General features: G+C 45.3%; 1 protein-coding gene across 2 annotated transcripts in view; it reads right to left on the bottom strand.

The window, feature by feature from the left end:
• The window catches only part of ADAMTS17 (ADAM metallopeptidase with thrombospondin type 1 motif 17), a 390832-nt gene that overhangs the window by 130070 nt on the left and 235819 nt on the right, over positions 1-24943 (bottom strand). For both annotated transcript variants that reach the window (XM_018066305.1, XM_018066306.1), the window contains exons 11-12: positions 15301-15402; positions 14186-14331 (exon numbers count right to left, since the gene is read on the bottom strand). In XM_018066305.1, coding sequence (XP_017921794.1) covers positions 14186-14331; positions 15301-15402 — 248 coding nt within the window. The remainder of the gene's footprint in view (positions 1-14185; positions 14332-15300; positions 15403-24943) is intronic.

The following is a 24943-nucleotide window of genomic DNA, read 5'->3' as shown; positions in this document are numbered from 1 at the left end:
GAATATCAATAAAGAGATAGAAATTACAAAAAGGAAACAAAAATGCTGAAATAAAAACTCTGAAGTTGAAAAGTACAATAACTGAAATGAAAAATTTATTAGGTGGGTTCAAAAGCATATTTGAAAGGGCGGGAGAAAAAAATCAGGAATATATATTTGTTCGTTGAATTTGTCCTATGAATTGAAATACTGAGTCTAGGGAATGAAAAGAAAAAAAAAATGAAGACAAGTAAGCAGAGAGGCTCTGTGGGAAATCAGTAAGGGGACAAATAAACACATTAAGGGAGTCTCAGAAGAAGGAAAAGGAGTGAGAGATTATTTGAAGAAATAATGGCTGAAAGCTTCCCTAAATTGAAGACATGAATCTATAATTCAAATAGAATAAATTCTCTGAGATACACTATAATTAAACTGTTAAAGGACAAAAAGAGAATCTGGAAAGCAGCAAAAGAGAAGCAAGACATCACAGACAAGAGATCCTCAATAAATTACAAGTCGATTTTTAGTCAGAAACCCTGGAGGCAAGAAGTCAGTGGGTTGATACAGTCAAAGTTCTCAAAGAAAAAATCTAGCAACTTAAGAGTTCTGTACCCAGCAAAACTTTCACTCAAAAATGAAGGGGAAAATTAAGATACTTCCAGATAAGCAAAAGTTGAGGAAGTTTTTTTTTAATCATCAGACATGTCCCACAATAAATGCTTCAAGTTCAAATGAAAGGACAAGATGGTAACTCAAAGCCATGTGAACAATTAAAGCCGTATGAACAACTGAAGCTCTCAAGATGGCATGATGCTAAGCTTTGTTGGAACCAGCTTTTATAATAGAGAGATATCAGAAAAACACCTACTTCTCTTCACTGACTACACCAAAGCCTTTGACTGTGGGGATCACAACAGACTGTGGAAAATTCTTAAAGAGATGGAAACACCATTCCATCTTACCTATCTCCTGAGAATCAGTATTCAGGTCAAGAAGCAACAGTCAGAACTGGACATGGAACAACAGACTGGTTCCAAATTAGGAAAGGATATATCGATGCAATATATTGTCACCCTACTTATTTAACGTATATGCAGAGTATATCATGCAGAATGCTGGGCTGGATGAAGCAAAGCTGGAATCAAGATTTTCAGGGGAAATATCAATAACCTCAGATATGCAAATGATAGAATACTGCAAATATAAGGGGATATATGCGACCGGCGCACTAAGTGCGGCTGAGAGGAGCTACCCCACATCTGAGGTCAGGGGCAGAAGCCGGGAGGACCCTGTGCCCGAAGGGCTGCAGCCAAAAGGAGTTACCCCACGTCTGAGGTCAGGGGCAGTGGCCAAGAGTGCCAGGCTGCGATGGTGCAGCAATGGCCGAGAGGAGCTACCCTGCTTCCGAGGCCAGGGGCGGCCGGGAGGAGCCACGCTGTGCCCGAGGCTAGGGGCGGCAGCCAGGAGGAGCAACCCCATGCCCAAGGCCAGGGGTGGCGACTGGGAGGAGCAACCTCACGCACAAAGAGCAGTGGCTGCGCGGGCCCAGGAGGGCCTAGAGGAGCTATTCCACGTTGAAGGTCAGGCAGGGTGGCGGTGAGGAGATACCCCTCATCCAAGGTAAGGAGTAGTGGCTGCGCTTTGCTGGAGCACCCTGAAGAGATACCCCACACCCAAGGTAAGAGAAACCCAAGTAAGATGGTAGGTGTTGCAAGAGGGCATTAGAGGGCAGACACACTGAAACCATTTTCACAGAAAACTAGTCAATCTAATAACACTAGGACCACAGCCTTGTCTAACTCAATGAAAGTAAGCCATGCCTATGGGGCAACCCAAGATGGGAGGGTCATGGTGGAGAGGTCTGACAGAATGTGGTCCACTGAAGAAGGGAATGGCAAACCACTTCAGCATTCTTGCCTTGAGAACCCCATGAACAGTAGGAAAAGGCAAAATGATGGGATACTGAAAGAGGAACTCCCCAGGTCAGTAGGTGCCCAATATGCTACTGGAGATCAGTGGAGAAATAACTCCAGAAAGAATGAAGGGATGGAGCCAAAGCAAAAACAATACCCAGCTGTGGATGTGACTGGTGATAGAAGCAAGGTCCGATGCTGTAAAGAGCAATATTGCATAGGAACCTGGAATGTCAGGTCCATGAATCAAGGCAAATTGGAAGTGGTCAAACAGAAGAGGGCAAGAGTGAACATTGACATTCTAGGAATCAGCGAAGTAAAATGGACTGGAATGGGTGAATTTAACTCAGATGACTATTATATCTACTACTGCGGGCAGGAATCCCTCAGAAGAAATGGAGTAGCCATCATGGTCAACAAAGGAGTCTGAAATGCAGTACTTGGATGCAATCTCAAAAACGACAGAATGATCTCTGTTTGTTTCCAAGGCAAACCATTCAATATCACAGTTATCCAAGTCTATGCCCCAACCAGTAACGTTGAAGAAGCAAAGTTGAAGAGTTTTATGAAGACCTACAAGACCTTTTAGAACTAGTTACCCACAAAAGATGTCCTTTTCATTATAGGGGACTGGAATGCAAAAGTAGGAAGTCAAGAAACACCTGGAGTAACAGGCAAATTTGGCCCTGGAATGCAGAATGAAGCAGGGCAAAGACTAACCAAGAAAATGCACTGGTCATAGCAAACACCCTCTTCCAACAACACAAGAGAAGACTCTACACATGGACATCACCAGATGGTCAACACCGAAATCAGAGTGATTATATTCTTTGCAGCCAAAGATGGAGAAGCTATATACACTCAGCAAAAACAACACCAGGAGCTGACTGTGGCTCAGATCATGAACTCCTTATTACCAAATTCAGACTTAAATTGAAGAAAGTAGGGAAAACCACTAGACCATTCAGGTATGACCTAAATCAAATCCCTTATGATTATACAGTGGAAGTGAGAAATAGATTTAAGGGACTAGATCTGATAGATAGAGCGCCTGATGAACTATGGAATGAGGTTCATGACATTGTACAGGAGACAGGGATAAAGACCATCCCCATGGAAAAGAAATGCAAAAAAGCAAAATGGCTATCTGGGGAGGCCTTACAAATAGCTGTGAAAAGAAGAGAGGCAAAAAGCAATGGAGAAAAGGAAAGATATAAGCATCTGAATGCAGAGTTCCAAAGAATAGCAAGAAGAGATAAGAAAGCCTTCTTCAGCGATCAGTGCCAAGAAATAGAGGAAAACAACAGAATGGGAAAGACTAGAGATCTCTTCAAGAAAATTAGAGATACCAAGGGAACATTTCATGCAAAGATGGGCTTGATAAAGGACAGAAATGGTATGGACCTAACAGAAGCAGAAGATATTAAGAAGAGGTGGCAAGAATACATAGAAGAACTGTACAAAAAAGATCTTCATGACCCAGATAATCATGATGGTGTGATCATTCATCTAGAGCCAGACATCCTGGAATGTGAAGTCAAGTGGGCCTTAGAAAACATCACTATGAACAAAGCTAGTGGAAGTGATGGAATTCCAGTTGAGCTGTTTCAAATCCTGAAAGATGATGCTGTGAAAATGCTGCACTCAATAAGCCAGCAAATTTGGAAATCTCAGCAGTGGTCACAGGACTGGAAAAGGTCAGTTTTCATTCCAATCCCAAAGAAAGGCAATGCCAAAGAATGCTCAAACTACCGCACTGTTGCACACATCTCACGTGTGTGAGATTCTCCAAGCCAGGCTTCTGCAATACATGAACCGTGAACTTCCTGATGTTCAAGCTGGTTTTAGAAAAGGCAGAGGAACCAGAGATCAAATTGCCAACATCCGCTGGATCATGGAAAAAGCAAGAGAGTTCCAGAAAAACATCTCTTTCTGCTTAAGCCTTTGATTGTGTGGATCACAATAAACTGAGGACAATTCTGAAAGAGATGGGAATGCCAGACCACCTGACCTGCCTCTTGAGAAACCTATATGCAGGTCAGGAAGCAACAGTTAGAACTGGACAGGGAACAAGCGACTGGTTCCAAATAGGAAAAGGAGTATGTCAAGGCTGTATATTGTCACCCTGCTTATTTAACTTCTATGCAGAGTACATCATGAGAAACACTGGACTGGAAGGAACACAAGCTGGAATCAAGATTGCCGGGAGAAATATCAATAACCTCAGATATGCAGATGACACCACCCTTATGGCAGAAAGTGAAGAGGAACTAAAAAGCCTCTTGATGAAAATGAAAGAGGAGAGCGAAAAAGTTGGCTTAAAGCTCAACATTCAGAAAAGGAAGATCATGGCATCCGGTCCCATCACTTCATGGGAAACAGATGGGGAAACAGTGGAAGCAGTGTTAGACTTTATTTTGGGGGGCTCCAAAATCACTGCAGATGGTGATTGCAGCCATGAAATTAAAAGATGCTTACTCCTTGGAAGAAAAGTTATGACCAACCTAGATAGCATATTTAAAAGCAGAGATATTTCTTTGCCGACTAAGGTCCATCTAATCAAGGCTATCGTTTTTCCTATGGTCATGTATGGATGTAAGAGTTGGACTCTGAAGAAGGCTGAGTGCCAAAGAATTGATGCTTTTGAACTGTGGTGCTGGAGAAGACCCTTGAGAGTCCCTTGGACTGCAAGGAGATCCAACCAGTCCATTCTGAAGGAGATCAACCCTGGGATTTCTTTGAAATGAATGATGCTAAAGCTGAAACTCCAGTACTTTGGCCACCTCATGTGAAGAGTTTACTCATTAGAAAAGACTCTGATGCTGGGAGGGATTGGGGGCAGGAGGAGAAGGGGACGACAGAAGATGAGATGGCTGGATGGTATCACTGACTCGATGGACGTGAATCTGAGCGAACTCTGGGAGTTGGTGATGGACAGGGAGGCCTGGCGTGCTGCGATTCATGGGGTCGCAAAGAGTCAGACATGACTGAGCAACTGAACTGATAACTGATGTAAATGACACCACCCTTATGGCAGAAAATGAAGAAGAACTAAAGAGCCTCTTGATGAAGGTGAAAGAGGAGAGTGAAAAAGCTGGCTTAAAATCAACATTCAAAAAATGAAGATCATGGCATTGGATTCCATCACTTCATTATAAACAGATGGGGAAACAATGGAAACAATGACAGATTGTATTTTCTTAGGCTCCAAAATCACTGCAGATGGCGACTGCAGCCATGAAACTAAAAAACAGTTGCTCCTTGGAAGAAAAGCTATGGCAAACCTAGAAGTGAAAGTGAAAGTCACTCAGTTGTGTCACTCAGCTCTTTGCGACCCCATGGACTATACAGTTCATGGAATTCTCCAGGCCAGGATACTGAAGTGGGTAGCCTTTCCCTTCTCTAGGGGATCTTCCCAACCCAGGGGTTGAACCCAGGTCTCCTGCAGGTGGATTCTTTACCAGCTGAGCCATAAGGGAAGCCATAGACAAACCTAGACAGTGTATTTAAAAGCAGAGACCTTACTTTGCTGACAAAGGTCTGTCTAGTCAAAGCTGTGGTTTTTCCAGTGGTCATGTATGGATGTGAGAGTTGGACCATAAAGAAGGCTGAGTGCTGAAGAATTGCTGCTTTTGAACTGTGGTGTTGGAGAAGACTCTTAAGAATCCCTTCGATTACAAGGAAATCCAACCAGTGCATCCTAAAGGAAGTCAGTCCTGCATACTCATTGGAAGGACTGATGCTGAAGCTGTAGCTCCAATATGTTGGCCACCTGATGAGATGAGCTGACTCATTAGAAAAGACACTGATGCTGGGAAAGATTGAAGGTGGGAGGAGAAGGGGACGACAGAAGATGAGATGGCTGGATGGTGTCACTGACTCACTGGACAGGAGCTTGAGCAATCTCTGAGAGATGCTGAAGGACAGGGATGCCTGGCATGCTGCAGTATGTGGGGTTGCAGAGAGTCAGGCATGACTGAGCAGCTGCACAACACACTAGAGGAGAGACAGGCTTTGTCTCTGACTGTGGTATGTGACTTCTCCCAGCAGGCTCCTACTGGCCCATGATGCCCACCTTCCTCTAGGCAGCTTCCAAGCACACCACACTTTGGGAAAATTCTCAGTCCGGTATCACATGCAGTTTCACCTTCGGACAGTTTTCTCTGACATCCCTAAGTATGGCTTTCCAGAGAGTTCTACCAGTGCAGCATCTCTGCAAACCTCTCCCTCATCCAGCAGGCCCTGGGTGTACGCTCTCCAACAGACCCAAGGAATTTCAGCCCTGGGTGTGTGTGTGAGGTAGGCACCCTCATCCATACTTGTTCTGCCCTTGGGTGCCCTGCCTCAGACCTGAAGATAGAGGCTGCTTCCTGTATCTACTCTTTCTGTGTTTTTAGAGTTCTTCGCCTCTTAGCAGCTAATTCCCCTATACTCCAACCACCTGTTAAAGTTAATGCTTTTTTACATTAAGCTTTTCCTGTTCAAAAAAATGACTAAAAGATTTTTTCTTTTCAGTTTTCCTTTTGGTCACTATTTTGAACAGCATGGGAAAAGGAAGAAGCAAGCCACAAGCAGCATGACCTGCTACCCACATCATCCGAGTTTTGGTAGGTTAATCTGTGGCAGGACTCTGCGCTCAGCTGACTCACTCTTTAAGATGGTGCCAATAATACAGGCCATCTGAGTGTCACTGTGACACCAGTGAGGGCCTCCTGGGTACACAGTGGTGCCAAGACCCCAGAAGGAGGCCCTCTATACACGCCATGAAGAAGATGCATGAGAATCTTTGTGGAGGGAGGGCATGTCTGATGAGAAGGTCCACAGTAGCTTATGAACAGAAGTTCTGGGGGAGGACTTGGAGGAGGGACCAGCTTTACCAAGGAAGGCACACGGGAGAGTGGACCACATTTGAGTTGCATGGGCCTTCAGGAGATGCTGTAGCGGACCTGTAAACACAGGCAGGAGAGATAACCCTCCCCAAGTCTGAGGAGCAGAGGGGCAGGGTTCTCATTTACCTCGAGTCATGCACTGTAGATAAAATAAAAAGCACCGAGGAAGGCTAAAACAAGAGAAACCAAGCTGGACATGGCTAAAGTGGAGGATGGTGAACACGGCTGGATTTGTGGTAGAATAGCTGTCTGTCCTCAGTCTTTCCCACAGGGGCTGGAAGGGCCAGAAGGCTCCGTGAAGACTCATGTAAATGGAAAGGGAGGCAGCGGCACACTGAAATCTCATCCTTGAGGATAGAGGGAAGGCCAGAGGCACTTTCACATCATCTGTGATCACAGGCTAATATGCCAGAGGGCACACCCTCTGCCCGCTCTTGATACTCATTACTTCGTTAAGTTGGCAGAAAGAATCAGATGGGGGGTCCTGACTGCGTCCTTCAGATGAGGAAACCAAAGCTCCAACGTTTTCAACAACTTCTCAGCAGGGAAGAGATGGAGATAAGAAAGTGTGACTCACAAGCACGCCTGGTTGCAGCAGGAGCAGGCTGTGGAAGGGGGCCACCCACTGGCTGTCGTGGGGCCAGGAAGGCCAGCCTGACTCACCAAGACAGGCTTTAGGGGCGATGGTGGATTTTCAAGATGATTCTCCAATATCAATGCCCAATTTCTATCTGTACTCTATCAGGGACTTTACAAACACAAATAAAGTAAGAATTTAGACATAAACCCAAATGACTGGAACAGGGAGGTCACAGGAATGGATATCCAAGACACACTCAGTTGCTCAGCCTGACTGCTTATGAAGGAGACGCACAGGACAACCTCACTGACACACACTATACACCGACCACATGGAGAGCACTGGGGAGGCTGCAGGCTGGCGGAGGCCACTGCTGCTCAGGGCAGGGGGACACCACAGCCACTCTGCAAACCAGGCCCTCAGCCACTCACACGTGCACCACGAGTCAATGGACCTGCACACACACCCAGCACACGCGTTCCACCATGGCGAGTGGGGCTATGTTGGGAGCCACGCACCCAGGGGTAGACACCCTTTCTGCACATCACACCATCAGAAAGACATTTAAAACAGGGGAAAGCGCAAGGCAGGGACGGTCCGAGGGGGAAACCGGAAAGTGGGCAGAAAGCTGAGTCCTTCTGAGCTCCTGTGAGGGTGGGCACGGCTCCTGCCAGGTGGGTCCCAAGGGCCTCAGGTAGACCCAGGGCAGGGCAGAGGGGGCCAAAGGGCTGCTCAGAGTCACAGGGGGCAGGTGTGCCCTTTCCTTGAGTGACAGACAGCATTCAAGTGGAAGGAAAAGCAAGCAGCCGCTGAGCGGAGGCAAGGCTTGGTTTTCTGCTCTGCTCGACTAAACGAAGGTAGATGAGAAGATAAAGTCACCACAGTGACTCGCCACCCAAAGACGGCAAAGTCAGCTTCACCTCCTGGTCTTGCACCAAAAGCTCCGAGGAGCAAGCAAGGTAGGGTTTCAAAGTGCCACAGGGCTGCCAACGCGCCCTGCCCAGGGCAGCTGCCGTCCTAGTGTTAAGGCTGCCTCGGAAAGGTGCCAAGCAACACATGTAATTCAGGCTCAAGTGAATAAAACTGGGACTTTTAAAAACTTTCGCTGTGAACACCAGGTATGTTAAAAGCACACATACAGGGGTTTCACTGTGGAAGGAAAAGGCCATTACAGGCACATAACTTCACTCCTCTGAGTCTTAGGAGGCAGGCTGTTGTCCATTCTGATGCTCACAGGTGGATGCTGCATGGTACCCTGACACACCCCTGCTTCTAAGATCCACTCACATCCCTGTCCTTTTTGTGCAGAGCTGGCTCTTCACACAAGATCAGTGGAGCCTTTTCTCTTTGCCCTACTCCTCTGCCCTCCCCCCACACAGCCTCTTAATGGGGTACCAGAATTTGCATCAGAGATGAGCTCTCTGCCTCACAGTCTTGGCACTAACAGCGACACAAATTAAGGCATGAAAGGACAAGCTTAGGAAGCTGGATGAAAACCATAGATGCTCCCCAAAGCCTTGATGTCAGTTGGCAAGAAATAAAAATTCCAATAGCTGTAAAGACCAAGACTTAGAGAAAAAATGGGGGGACTCTTTTGCCAGTATTTTGGACAGTGAATAAACCAGCTGCAGAAGATGGGAAAGGTGCCAGGAATATAAAGTGTAGGGGGTGGGGAGATGGTGGTGGGAGTGCTCCAAGTCTGAGACGCACATAGCAATGAGATTTGGACATCCTTGGGAGCTCTCAAGGCAGTGAGCGTGGTGATTTAAGGAGTGAGCCGGGGAGAGGATGCTGTTTTGGTCAGAGCTTGGCTCAGGGCCGCCATCAGCTGTGCTTTGTAACAATCACCACCTCAGGCCATTCCGCAAAAACAGGCTGACAGCTGCTGCCTGGACTTGAGCAAACCCTCGCTGCTCCCGCTGCTCCCGGGAAGCACCCAGGCCTGCTGCGAAGCCGCTCCCGAGGCAGGTCCCTTCTCCTCCCGTTCACCTGGGTGGCTCTACAGAGGTGGGAAACCCTGTAGAAAACTACAGGCAACAAAGAGCCTGACCCTTCTGCTCAGAACAGGAGATGGAGCCACACGGTTATTGTGAAAGACTGAGCTGACGACCAAGGCGTAACTATTAAAGGAGCAAAAGCATATTGTTTCTCTCACTTGGAATAAACAAGGCTGGATTATGTTTGGAGCTTGCTCTCGAGAGGGCTCTGAGCACCTCAGCTGTGACACGGCCTCACTGGGAGGCCAGGCTGGAAGAAGATGGCTCCGGGTCCAGAGACACCTGGACCCCACTCCTGGCTGTTCACAGCCCGTGGGCTTCCGTGACGAGAGACGGTACAAGGGAAGGGGCCTACCTGGTGATCCTCTTTTCTGGCTAATAATTCACAATCACGCTTGTGTTTTGGGGGGAAGACAAGATTAAGTGTGTGTTTTGCAGTACTAGAAGATCAGAACAGCCGCCTCTTCTCAGCAAGCACGCACACAGACAGCAAGGCGCTCAAGCACACGTTAGAGAGGGCTGGTCTACTGCGGGCATAGCAGGAGGATGGGGCGCCACGGCTCAAAGGCCAGCAGGGGAGGGCACAGGAAAACAAGGGAGCAAATGCAGACGAGTATAAATTGTGATGCCTGTAAAGTGAGGGAAGGGTACGGAGGGAGCGTGCAGAGCAGGCACCCACCTCCAGCCCGGTGGTCAGAAGAGGCCAGTCTAAAGAGATGACACAGAGGGCAGAGGGAGCTGGGGGAGGGAAGGGGCACTGACTTGGGGGTGGGGGTCGGGGCTGGTGTCTGAGCACAGAAAGGAAGGCTGGATAGGGAGGCACCTTCTCCTACAAAGACAAACCCGGCCAGAATCTGCAGATGCAACCTTATCTGGGAAAAGGGTCTTGATGGGTATCATCAGGATCTCTGAATCTGAGCTTGCCCACACCCACTCCAGTATTCTTGCCTGGAGAATCCCATGGACGGAGGAGCTTGGTGGGCTACAGGTCACGGGTCGCAAAGAGTCGGACACGACTTCACTTTCACTTTCACTTTCAAACCCAATGGCTAGTGTCCTGAGAAGAGAAAAGGAAGTGAAGAGATGCGTAGAGAAGATGCCTCTGTGAAGGCAGAGGTGCGGCGGTGCGTCTGCGGGGCAGAGAAGGCTGGCAGCTGCCAGGGGAGGGCTGGGGTGGGTGAGGGGCCAGGCGAGGGCTACTCCTTCAGAGTTTCAAGAAGGAATCAACCCTGCTGACACTCTGATTTCAAACTCCTGGCTTCCAGAACTCGGAGAGGATAAATTTATGTTGTTTTCAGACACTAAGTGCTGGTAATTTATTATGGCAGTCATAGGAAGTAATACTGGGGCCACAGTGAAGAGCATGAATTTAATTCTGAGTACAGCGGGGAGTGACCAGGAGGGCTGAAGCAAGAAGAGATTGTAATTGACAAGAGAGGGGATGTCTCTGGCTGGCTGTGGAGAATGAATCTGGGGAGGGAGAGCACAGGGGATACAGGGAGGCTGATGCTGATGGTTTGAAAAGACCCTGGAACACTGCTGCTGGATCCAAACCTGACCTGCTGTTGCCAAGGTGTGTGACCTGGAACAAGTCACCTAACTTCCATACGATTCAGTGTTATTTAACACGTACAATGGGCATTAAAAAAAGAATGCCTCTCCCTTATGGCAGCTTAGGTGATTTACTACATGCGGCAAGTTACCTAACTTCCATACGATTCGGTTTTTAACACGTACAATGGGGATAAAAAAAGAATGCTTCTCCCTTACGGCAGCTTTAGGTGATTTACTACGTGCAAATGCCTAGAAGGGAAGCTGGCACCTGGTGAAAGCCTGTGTGCCCTGTTCTTATCACAATTGGATGCGGAGGAGGAAGGGAAGCGACAAGGGGACACATATGGACTTCGGGGCTTTGAACTCAAGCTATGCAACAGCTGGTGGTGCTATTTACTGAAGGGGACGTGGGCTGGGAGGGGAACTAAGGGGAAGGGAGAAGGAAGTTTAGGAAATGTTAGGTTTGAGGTGTCCAAGAGAAAAACCAAGGAAGTGTGGCTGGTGGGACTAAGATAAAAACCGGGCACAAAGGGGCCCTCACCAGATGCCAGCTTCCCTGGACACTTGGGGCCAACACAAAATGCCCCTGGAGTGTCCCAGAGCAGAGAAAGCATCAGGGGTGGGGACAAAGCATGTGGGCACCTTAGCCAACATCATCTTCACAAAACACAAAATCTGGTCCCATGAAAGCTGTGCCCAGCACAGTTAATCAATATGAATAACATCTTGGGCTTCCAGGTGGCGCTGGTGGTAAAGAATCTGCCTGCCAATGCAGGAGACTGAAGTGATGCAGGTTCAGTCCCTGGGCTGGGAAGATCTGGAGGAGGGCACGGCAACCCGCTCCAGGATTCTTGCCTGGAGAATCCCATGGACAGAGGAGCCTGGAGGGCTACAGTCCACGGGGTGACAAATGGTTGGAATGACTAAAGCGACTTAGCACGCATGCTCGAAATAACATCTTATTCTTGCAACAGAGCCTTTGCCTACATGCGATTGTATTGTTGGGACATAGAGTCCTTTCAGAGGTATTTAAAGAGTCAGATACTCCTCTACTATGCCGTTTATTTGGTGTCACCTGAGATGAAGTATGTAGTGTGCCAAAGGACAGCAGTCTTCGATCAGGGCACCTGAGCTCCAATCAGAAACATGGGACACCCATGACAGCCACAGCCTTTGCAAATTGTGCTCTGCAGTTGACAAAGCCTTTCCTTCTCTGAGCCTCAAAACAGCAAGGTAGGAGGCAGGGCATGTGGTCGTGCCCCTGTCCTTCTCTTAGTGCTAACATCAAGAGGGGTCATGAATTAAATATAGACCAGGTACTCCATGTGGATCCCCATGGATTGTTCCAATTTTTAGATAAGTAAGCAGGTAACAGTCACATGTTGCTATAAAAAGTGGCCCCGGGATTTGAAGCCTAGCTCCTCCTACTGTACCTACTATACCTACTATACTCTACGTCCTCTCATGTAGGAAACTGAGACGCAGAGAGAGAAGGATCTTCTGCCTTGAGGTCACAGGACCAATAACCAACCAAACCAGGCCCAAATCTCCATACCATGATTTCAAACCCAGAGCTCTCTTCTTCTGGGCCAGAGGTGGAACTATTTTACCATCATCACAGAGCAACGGAAAAACAGAAACCACTATTAATTTCTCACCACTTAGCTAAATAGCTCTTCTAATCATCTGCCTACCTATGATGACTAATTTTACGTAACAACTTGACTGGCCATGGGGTGCCACAGACTACTCCTGGGAGTGTCTGGGAGTGTATTTCTGGGTGAGATGCGCTTTTGGATCAGTGGATTCCTAGAGCAGATGTCCTCCCCAGTGTGGGTGGGCATCTCCCAACCAACTGAGGGCCTCATGAGAACAAAAGCCCTCACTGTTTGAGCTGGCATATCTACTCTCATCTTCTCCCACCCCTGGAGTGATATTTACACATGTGCTCCCTGGTTCTCCGGCCTTCATACTGAATTACACCTGGGCCTCCAGCTTGCAGGTGGCAGATCAAGGGATTTCTTAGCCTCCAGGACCATGTGAGCTGATAATAAATCATATATATATATGGATATTGGTTCTGCCTCTCTGGAAAATCGTAATATACCACCTATGCTTTTAATTAAGAACTCACTTCTAAAAGTTTAAATACCTACCCACCATGCATCAGGCACTCTGCTAGGTGCTGGAAGGAGAAGTTTTAATAAGACATGGTACGTAACGCCAATTCTTACGGTGGTATCAGAGAGTACAGTGTTCTCGGCATTGCCTCAACTGTGAGTGCAAGTTTTCCTTTAATCCAGAGGTTTTCAGCCTTGGCTGGACATTGGAATCACCCGGAGAGATTCACACATCTGACTCCTTGGCCCCACCTCCAGACTTTGTGATTTGATTGGTCTGGGATATACCTTGGGCGTCAGAATTTTTAAATACAAGAAAAGTGTGCTAATCACTCATTACTGTGATTTAACTGTTGATATAAACCATTTCCTTTTAGTCATAATTTATAACTTTCTCATTTTCAAGCGTAATGTGATGTAGTTAAAGGCACATAAGATATAAAACAGATTATTTAAAGGAATATTAAAAGTTGGAAATTTCAAGAGAAGAAATATGCCAAACCTGTGATAAAGGAATTGCTACAACTGAGGATAAGATCTAGCCCTGAGTTTTTCAGATCAAATGTATAGAGGTGAGCAGGGTTATCACAGGTGAACAAAGTGTTCTCATAGTCAATAAAAGGAAGCCTATGAGGGAAAAAAGAACAACCCAAAAGGTTATCTTCTGTCAGCTCTAACAGGACAGGTAAAAGATATTTGGATACACAAGAGCAGAACCCACAAATGCACAAATGCTCTGTGACTTTTCAACAGCCAGGCTGCTCCCAGTTCAGCTCTTAGCCAATTTGAAAGTCAGCCCCGTTTTCCCCAAGGTCTGCTTGCTTCCCTGGATGACCCTCCTCTAAGGCAGCCTCGAAGCAGGCCAGGAGGGATTGTCATCCAGCTGTCTCGGGAAACGGTTTTGCCATGGCCCACGCAAGGGAGACGAGCCAGCTCCCCACAGGACTCACTGCCTCCGTGTCACAGAGAGAGCTCTGTTGGGCTGAGATGCCGTTTGAAGTACACAAGGCCCGGCACCTGGGACCTTTGGTTTGAGTTCACTCTTCTTCAGCTAAAAGCCTCAGTGGAGACAGACTGCCCTGCTAAGGCAGCGAGAGCTGCACTTTGGACACCCTGATCCAGGCACCCGGGAGAAGGCTGGAGGGGGACTTACGGAGGGTTGTCACATTTCCTCTGCCGGAAGCGGGCTCCCGTCCCACACGTGCGGCTGCACATGCTCCAGGCACCCCAGGGGCTCCAGTCTCCGTCCACGTGCTCTGGGATGGGTGTCTTGCTCACACAATCCCCCGCGCGGCACCACTGAAACACAGCGGGGTGGCAAAGCTGCTCACTCATGGGTAACTGATACCTTCCTCATGAGAAACCACCATGCCCCCCAAAGCATTTACACAAAAGCAGACTATTTGGGGGTATGTACATTTGCTAACTTTGGTGATATTCCTTCCGTATCCAACCTGACACCTCTAAGGCTCTGGGGTTTGGATTTTGCCCTAAACGTAGTGATGTGTCCAGTGCAGGTTTTCAAAACTCCAAGAAAACGATGAATGCACGGGCTCATGGAGAGACTTCACCTTCTGCAAACTGTTTAGTGTGAGCCTCTTTCTGGAAGGCAGTATTTCCTGGCTCTGTAGTTTTGAACTTCAGATTTGGGATTGGTGCTGGGAGATGACACAGCTGGGGCCACGTGAGAGAACCATGGCTCCTTCTGAGGATAAGAGAAAGCCAATCCTTGAAAATAATTTCCCACAGTGTGCAGCACAACCCCTGGGGCACAAGATGTGATTAAACAGTCGTGATTATAGCCTCTCTTTCAGTTCTTACAGTAAGACTAAAGAGAAAGCCTCAGACTGTGGCGGCTGGCCCTGACCACCTCCAACACTTCAATCTCTCCTGTTAAAGAAGATCGGTGTGAAGGCTGGTGCACTTCACCTCTAGCACCATTCTCATTAAAATCATCTTATGACAGGGATTTGTGCATGGCAAGTAATTCTTGTTTTTCCATTTACGGTCTGCTGATATAAACATTTTAAGTAAATTCACTCATGTAACAAAAGGAGTTAATTTAATAAAAATACTGAGTAAACGATTATTGTACAAGAGGAAAAGGAGAGTGGTGAATGCGTCCCTCCCTGCCTGAAGTGGGCTCCAGGGCATTTCTGGGGTGGCCCGGGGCACGTCAGGGGCTCCTGTGCACTTTTCAGAAGAGGCATCAGTGTGCAGGGGACTTGGGACTGGCTGCCTGCTAGGCGCAATGGGAAGTGGGGTTACCTTGTCTGCCCCACACTCTGTGCCATCCAGGGGAGGGTCCAGTTTGGTCTTGCAGGACGTATCTCCTTCCACCAGGCACCACAGTCCAGCGCACATCAGATGCTGCTGACAAGGAAAGGAACGTGACTGCCGAGAACTCTGCACTCAGGTCATAGCAGGGTCAGAGGCGGGGCCCCCTGACGGGTTTGGATTTGGGACACGAAACAGGAGGGGAGGAGGAAGGGTCATGAATCTGCATGTCAAAAAAATAGATGCTTCATTTCAACTAGATCATTTAGCTCAACAAAATTCCGTGCATTTACTTCTAGGAGGGTGGGTCTCATGGGGGTTGAGCTCAGCAGTTCCTGAACTAGCTATTGAGGGCCTAGGAGGTGTCTGGCACAGGATGGAGTCTGGAAGCTCTTAACAAGTAGACACATTCAATGTAGGAAGGTATTAATACAAGGCAGACTCCCACACGTCATGCAGAGCACACAGGAAAAGAACTGTAGCAACCAAGCCTCCTCAGGGCCGGCTGGCTCTGGAGCAGAGGCTGGTGCAGCAGCTGTGTGACCTCAGGAGACAGAGTTCAGCAGGCGATGTAGGCTCAGGGCCGCCCTGGGCTGAAAGAGGCAAGCTTCAGTCCTCCCCAAGGTCACCTGCTTTCTAGCTCAGCTGAGCCACGTGTGACTTCTTAGAGTATTGCACCTACAGAAATGTCTTACCATCCATGAATATATAATGAAAATAATTCTGCTGAAACAGGAACAGGCATTTAAAAGCACAGACTCACATTTGTATTAATCAGACACAAGAAAGTGCTCAGAAGAAGACAATTTATCAAAACAACTGAAGCAGGCATAGGCCAGTGTTCTCCCCGTCTGCCTTGGTCTCCCCTGCAGGACAATGTCTGCATGACCTGCTGCCTCCCTGACTTCCCGGTTGTTAGGGGCTATCCTCTGGCTATGGAGCAATCTCGACCACAAGGGATGGAGGACACCTGTCCCCTGGGTGAGAGGCTCCAAGGGTCCCAGGGGTGGCTTGCTGTCCACACATCAGTGCACCTTGCCTGAGTCCCTCCTCACTTTCCTGCCCCCTCAAGGGCATCCTGGGATCACTTCCCAGATAAACTCCTTGCACCCAAACCCTCGCCTTGCGGTCTGAAAATTGAGAACAGATGTACTGAAGGCTCTTGAAAGACGCAGTACTTCCACGATGTCAGAGCCAGTCAGGGCGACAAGGTCTGCGTGAAGTGGGAGAAGTCCCCTTCAGGGACCTGACCCAAGAGGCACACCTCGGGCAGGGTGACAGTTAAGGGTCCCCTTGCAGGCTCGCCAGGGTGTGGAGGCTCAGTACAGGGGCCGGCTGTTCCAAGTAATCGTGAACATCTGCTCAGAGGAGAGTGCGACTGTGCTGTCCAAAGTCAGAAAATGTTTAGATGTTGAAAGGACAGAAAAAAAGGAGCAAAGGGAGGGAAGGCAGAGCCGCGGGGCTCGACAATGAGCTCAGAGCAGCCCACGGCCCTTTCTCATTTTTCAACTATGTCGGAGCTGCTCTGTGACCTTAAAGATGCTGATGAGTTGAGCGGAATTTTGCACATTTGGGTTCAGAAAAGCCCCCACATTCCCATCACTGTCTGCCCCTCAATGGAGCAGTAACAAGATGAGTGGCTGGAGCCCAGCACTGGCTGGTCCCATAAAGACTGACAGCATCTCGTTAAATGTGTGATCTCGTGCACTTTGATCTGAGAGCTCTTCCAGAGGGTGGTGTCAGTTTGTGGACACGTCTCTTCATGAGACAAGGCAGGCCCAGGAGGTGAATTTATGGGGTAAGAGTGTTTGGGATTAGGAGACCTAACTGCCCCTTAGGAGAGAGAGGAAGACTGGTGCAAACTGTTTATTATGCAATTTATAGACAGTTTAATCTTAACTTTTCTAATCATCAGAGCAAAAGGAGAATGAGGTCAGGCAAAGATTTCTTAAATAGAACACAAAAAGTATAAAATATAAGGGAAAGCAATGGATGAATTTAAAAACTATATTAAGTATTAAAATGAGCTGGGGTAGGGAGATGTTAAAATATATAACTTGTGTTTATCAAAAACAACTGTAAGAAAGTGAGAGATGTTTGCAATGGGAGAAAGATTTGTAAGGCACAGAACCAACAAAGATTTGTATCCAGAATATACATAAAACAAAAGCCAAAAACTCCCACTGATCAATCAAGAAAAAGGCCCAACAGAAAAATGAGCAGAAGATTTGAGTAAACATTTTACATAAAAGGATCTATACACATATAGGATGGACAGAAAATACAAAAGGATGCTTGATTTCATTAGTCATCAGAGAAAATCAAATTAAAACCAACCAGCTAAAAAACGAAAACAAAACAAACCAAAAACCCCAACCAGCTACCTCTTCACATCCACCAAAATGGCTAGAGTAAAAGACCTGGAGACTACCAGGTGTCAGCAAGGATGCCATGCAATGAAAACTCTCATAAACTGATGAGATTCTTAGACTACTAGGTGTCAGCAAGGATGCGATGCAATGAAAACTCTCATCAACTGATGAGATTCTTAGACTACCAGGTGTCAGCAAGGATGCGAGGCAATGAAAGCTCTCATCAACTGATGAGATTCTTAGTTCTGTAACTGTGGAAAACTCTTTGGTAGTATTTACTAAAGGTAAAGAGAAGAATATTCTAATACCCAGCAATTCTACTCCAAGGTATGTATCAAACAGAAACGTGTGTGTATGTGCACCAAAAACAGTCAAGAATGTTCACAGCCACAGTATCTGCATTAGTTCCCAAGATGGAAACAACCCAAACACCTGTCAAGGCAGAACAGATAAATAAGGGTCTATTAGAACAATGGGACACATTAGATCTCAACATGAAGTTCAAAATGACTAAGAGAAAACTATAGTGTTGGGAGTCAGGTTAAAAACAGACAAGGAGGATGAGCAGGAAAAAAATGACTTTAGAGCTACAGCCTCTGACCTCAGCTTGGCCACCAGCATTGCTCTGTGTGCCCAAGCCAAGCAATCACCCTCTGTGATTCCTTTTCACAGCTGGACAAATGGGGTGGACCACACCATGACTGTCACTGTGATGCCTTCTAGATGGACAGTAGGCATGCTTTACAAATGACAAAATGCCCTGACATCTGTGATCCTGAGGCTCACAACAGCCCCGGAGGCAAGTATGACAGAGCTTTCTCTCTTTTTTCCCACTTTCCCCTTCTTTTTCTCTTTTTAGTAGATGGGATTATTATTCTTAAGGCCTGCAATAATTAGTAGTAAGCATTACGGGTTCACTCTGGGAGGCCAGGTCAAGATGCAGACAGAATACAGTTGATTTTCAATGTTGTGTTAGTTTCAGGTGTATAGTAAAGTAATCAGTTATACATATATATACTCTTTTTTAGATGCTTTTCCCATATAGGTTGGACTTTCCCAATGGCTCAGTGGGGGAATAATCAGCCTGCAATGCGAGAGACACAGGAGCCATGGTGCCGGGGTCCAGCCCCGGTGGATCCAGGGAATTCGAAGGGTGGACGGCGTTGGCGTGAGAAAAATTTATTTATTGACTGATATAAGATTAGATTAAGAAACTATAGTGTAGTAGGAAGATTAAGTGGAGGAACAGGGCTGAATAGCTTGGGTTACACGGAAGACCAATAAAATTCCAGACAAGGAATTTGCACCATCTACGTTGGGCCACCGGCGCTCACTTGAATATCTAAGGGTGCCTCACCTCAGGCTCCCTTTCGCGCGGGTCTTAACAGCCAGGGCAAGTAAGTAGACTTGGCGGGCTTCCGCGCCCCAGGTGGAGATTCAGCCTGAAATTAAGGTAAAGAGCAGAGGGAGGGAAAGGGAGAGAAGAAGAGAGACAGAGACACGGGGGGAGCCAGATTCCCAAGAAACCAGGCTGAGAGACTAGTCCGAGAAACTGGTCCCATCCTTTATTGTTCAGAAGGTCTTTTATACTTTTGATAAAACATGGAGATCAATGGGTAACACAAAATTATGGAGCATTTGCAACCCAGACTCTTTCCGTATATCATTTTGTATACAAAAGGTCTCAGGTGATTTACATTATCTTCTGGCCAATTGTTAACACTTTTTGGCTCTCTTCCTTAATGAATGTTAATTTTGTTTCCTCTGAAGTGTTTTTCTTTAATCTACATCTCCTTGAAGGGCTAAAGTTACCTCTCTATAGAACAAAGGTGCAGTGGGTTATAACAAAGAAGGTACTTAACTCAAAGATCTAATGTTGCTAATACCAGGTCTACTACTTGTTTTTCTATATACCAACTATATCTAAAAATAAAGGATATGAAAATTTAGCAGCAAGCATTGGCTCAACAAATGAAACCTTTAATCAGTCCTATTCTAAAGATTTTGACTCCTCAGAAGCTCCTACATTCCTAGGATGTTTTAAGCTTCCTGTGCCTTCTTCGGTCAGGAGGCCTCAAACGATCACACGCGCAGCTGAGTCCTGCAGGCAGGCTAGAAAGCCATCAGAGGGGTATTTGGATTGAAACACTCTTTCAAATGCAGAAGACTAAAGCCCTGAATTGACTTTTTCCAGAGAATGTCAGAAGAGTGGAAAAGCAGAGCACAAAAGCCGGCAGGTTTTTGTTGGGGTACATGCTTAGGAATTTCCAGAGGGGCCCCTGAAGTCTGAGCACACCTTGCGTATGTCAGCTTCCTTCCTCATGACCTTGTCATGGGCGGGATTCCTCACACTGGCTCCCGGCACCATGGATTCAATCCCTGTGTTGAGAAGATCCCCCTGGAGGAGGAAATGACAACCCATCCCAGTATTCTTGCCTGGAAGATCCCATAGTCTGAGGATCCTGGTGGGCTACAGTCCAAAGAGGTCACAAAAAAGTTAAACACAACTGAGCCCGTACAGATCATTACAGAGTACTGAGTAGAGTTCCCTGTTCTATACAGTAGGTCTTTATTAGTTATCTATTTTATATATAGGAGTGTGTATAAGTCTTTCCCAACTTGCCCATCCCCACTTTTGCCCCCTCGTAACCATAAGTTTGTTTTCTACACTTGTGACTCTATTTCTGTTATATAAATAAGTTCATTGCACCATTTTTTAGATTCACATATAAAGTGATGTCACATGATATCTGTCTTTTTCTGACTTCACTCAGTATGACAACCTTTAGGTCCATCCATGTTGCTGCAAATGGTATTATTATTTTTTTTTAAATGACTGAGTAGTATTCCATTGTATATAAGTTCCACATCTTCTTTATTCATTCCTCTGCTGATGGACATTTAGGTTGCTTCCATGTCCTGGTTACTGTTAAGAGTGCTGCAGTAAACACTGGGGTGCATGTATCTTTTCAAATTATGGTTTTCCCTAGATATATGCTCAGGAGTGGGGCTGCTGGATCATACGGTCATTCTACATTCAGTTTTTAAAGGAAACTCCAGATTGTTCTCCATTATGGTTATACCAGTTTACATTCCCACCAACAATGTAAAAAGGTTCCCTTTTCTCTACACTCTCCAGTATTTATTGCTTGTAGATTTTTTGATGATGATTTTCTGATTAGTGTGAGATAATACTTCATTGTAGTTTTGATTTGCATTTCTCTAATAATCAGTGATACATTATATGTTAGTCACTCATTCGTGTCCAACTCTTTGCGACCCCATGGACTGTACCCTGCCAGGCTCCTCTGTTCATGGAATTCTCCAGGCAAGAATACTGGAGTGGATCGGCATTCTCTTCTTCAGAGGATCTTCCGGACCCAGGAATTGAACCCAGGTCTCCTGCATTGCAGGCAGATACTTTACCTTCTGAGTCACCAGGGAAGCCCAATAATTAGTGATGTTGAGCATCTTTTCATGTGCCTTTCGGCCATCTATATGTCTTTTTTGGCAAAATGTCTAGTTAGATCCTCTGCCCTTTTTTTGCTTGGGTTGTTTGTTTTTTTGATATTGAGCTGTGTGAGCTATTTGTATATTTCCCACTTTTCCAATGAAGAGGTAGACATTTGCAGACTTTAAGGGCCCTGAGCTGGGTCAGAAACACAGGACTGGGAATTCACTTATCAAGATTTATATTCTCATTCTTGACCCGTGTGGTACCTACACAGGTGCATTCACCTTATAAAAACTAATCAAGCCCTAAACTTAGGGATTTGTGTACTTTTCTGTATGCATATTATAATTCAATAAGACCATTACATAAATAAATAAACACTTAGACTGGTGATGGAAGGTTATCTGGACTTATCACAGGGAGAAGCAGGTAAATCAGAGCTTCACAAGGAAATACAAATAAACCATATGTGCTGGAAGTCATATCTCAAAGCTGGAAAGAGACTCTAAATGTTGAGCAGTCCTTGTAAGTTGGGACACACACACACACACACACACACACACACACTCTCTTTCTCTCTCTCTCTCTCTCTTCTCATAAGGAGAGTTCCTGCTAGGATGAAACCAGGATGTTCCTGACATGAACATCCTATAAACAGCTGGTCCAGGAATAACTCAGAGTGAACAATAGTAGGTAAGAAGCAGTACAGGATAGAACTAAGATACTACAAATAAAAAAGAGAGAAAAAGCAGGAGGGAGAAAGCAGATGAAGAATACTCATCAGACAATATGATCATGGAATGGCTACAATTAATTAATGTCCAACCATAGTACTATTAAAGTTTTAAAAACACAGTAGTTGTGCCTTTTTAAAATTTGCATTTGCAAAAAGCCAATACACAAGAACTCAGGAAAAAGATGGTCTTGTCAAAGGACATAAAATATGAGCTATTAGAACTTGATCAAGAAATGTAAGAGAAAATAAAGTCAGATGACCAACGATGACCACATTGAAAGCGGCATGAAGAAGAGACATGCCACTGAGCACACAGGGAGGTACACAGAGCTAATGATTGAGAAAAAGTGAATATAATAAAATAGAAATGAACGAGTAATTTTTAAAAAGTAAGAGGAAACAACAGATATGGAAGACACACAAAGGAGAGCTGACGTAAGCAGAAGTGGGAGGCAGGGAGGAGGGGCTTTCTCTTCTCTACTTTCCCAATGAAGAGGCAGATGATTATCGAGGTCAAGGACCCCAAGCTGGATCAGGAGCATGGGACTGCTAAAGAGTACAACTAAAGTAATACAACAGGAAAGGTATTTGAATATAAATTCAAGATCTATCCTTAAATGAAAGAAGATCTCAGTCTCAGATTGAAAGACAAAGCTCTGTTTCAGGAAAAAAGGCGAAGAATGATGAATACAGAGGCAAGTCCTAATAAAGTTGATCTCAGAGATAAAGCAAAATTACATTTTAGGCAGACAGAGACTCTTCCTCACCCTCCCAAAGAGGGAGCCGTTCACAGATACTGGATGAAGATATTAGGCTAAATGCCCATTCCACTATAGCAGCATTCACTGCCAAGAGGCAGTAAAGCAATGCTTAGACAAACACAAAGAAGAAATTCAACCCAAGAAGTGTCTAATAACTAAACATCTGCTTAAATATTTAGGTAACTGGAAAACATTTTTGAACATATAAAGAGTTAAGTCCTCTTTTGGAAAAAATACTAGAGGATAAACTTCACTCAACAAAGACATTAATGGAAAACTCATGAGAAAAGGATTGGAAATAAACATTGATAAAAGCATTGAAAGAAACCAATGGAGGACTGAAGCTGGAGAACAGAATGCAGATACAAACCCAGGTGAGGCAGAAAAAAATGGATAAAAACAGGCTGGAAAAGAAGGTACAGAGGGGTGGGGGCAATAGGAGATTGTCCATATCTCCCAATTTTGTCAACTTTTCTAGCTGGGAAAGGAGCAAAACATAAGGGATAAACATAATAACTGAGATATAAGAATTTTAAGGGCTTCCCTAGTGGCTCAGTTGGTAAAAAATCTGCCTGCAAGGCAGGAGACCTGGGTTTAATCCCCAGGTGGGGTAGATCTCCTGGAGAAGGAAATGGGAACCCACTCTGGTACTCTTGTCTGGAGAATTCCATAGACAGAGGAGCTGGGCAGGCTATAGTCCGTAGGATTACAGAGTTGGACATGACTATGCGACTTGTAAGACTTACAAGTGAACTTATAAGAATTTTAAAGATAAAATGTTAGCCACTAATAAAAATAATAAAATTGAGTGGTGGAAGGAATGGAAAGGAGGTGGAAAGGCACTGATTTCATCATGTTCATGGAGTGAGGAAACAGAAACTCTAAAGAGAAGTGTGCCTGAGGCACTTTTGCTTCCAGCAAATGTCAGAATAGATACCCTGTGGGAGGCAGGGCTGTTCCTCCTCTATACAAATACAAAGTATTGTAGTAAAACATAACTCTTACTGCTGAGCTCATTAGAAGTAAAAAGAACTATTCAAAGAAGCAAACACAGAATACACACACGATTATTTATACATACAAACATACTCCAATCCGTGGTTTTACATAGTTACAAACATATCCCAATCCGTGGTAAGCACATACAAGGGGTATGCTGCCCTGAGGCCCAGCTCTGATCTTCACACTAGACTTGGGAGAATAAGTTCTGGACTGGTGGCAAGGTCACAAGATCTACCTGAGATACCCAGATTACACCAGGGAATCTGGAAGAGTATTAACCAGTCCAAAAGGATTGGTGGCCTTTCCTGGCTTTGATTGAGATAAATATAAATTCTCCCTGAAGGAAACAACTATCACTCAGGCTCTCAGAATTTCCTGGTTACCTTCAATAAAGGGTAAACTCACAGTCAAGCATAGAAACATGAGTGACAGCAGAAACAATAAGCAAAAGATTTAAATTCTCAAAGTGTTTATATAATAGAATTATCAGATGCTGAATATACAATCAGTTCAGTTCAGTCACTCAGTCGTGTCCAACTCTCTGTGACCCCATGGACTGCAGCACGCCAGGCTTCCCTGTCCCTCACCAACTCCCAGAGTTTACTCAAACTCATGTCCATTGACCCGGTGATGCCATCCAACCATCTCATCCTCTGTCGTCCCCTTCTCCTCCCACCTTCAATCTTTCCCAGCATCAGGGTCTTTTCCAATGAGTCAGTTCTTTGTATAGAGACTATATATTAACTCTCTATAAAATATCTTAAAAAAATAGAAGATGAGATCACATAAACAAGCTAGCAGCAAGATACTATTGAATATGATCAGGCAAATTTGGGGGAAAAACTAGAAAAAAACTTTTGAAAGTCAAATATATTAAGAAACTTGTAAGATCTACATAAAAAAAAAAAAAAAACTTTAAAATTCCCCCAAGGAGGGGTAGATTCCTTTACATCCTGAGTGGATGTAAAGGAACAGTATATATAAAATTATATATTTTCCCTAAGTTAATCTATAAAATAATGTAACAATTTAAAATACCAATGTAATTTAGAACTATAAAAGCAGTTTCTAAAGACCACATGGAAAAACAAACAAGAAATAACAGCCAGTAAAATTTTGAAACAGCATATGTTTAGTGTATTAAAATATTTTATAAAGTTACAGTCATGTAAATATTAAGAAGCATATGATTACATTAGTAGAACAGACTGGAAAATCCAGAAATATTTTTAAAATATAAGATATGCAGAAATGTATATTATAAAGATAGTATTTCAAATTTATGGGGAGAAATGAATTATTCAATAAA

Source organism: Capra hircus, chromosome 21, assembly GCF_001704415.2.
Source record: "Capra hircus breed San Clemente chromosome 21, ASM170441v1, whole genome shotgun sequence".
Classification (NCBI taxonomy): Eukaryota; Metazoa; Chordata; class Mammalia; order Artiodactyla; family Bovidae; genus Capra; species Capra hircus.
Note: the sequence above shows the minus strand (reverse complement) of the source record. Positions and strands in the feature narration are given on the sequence as shown.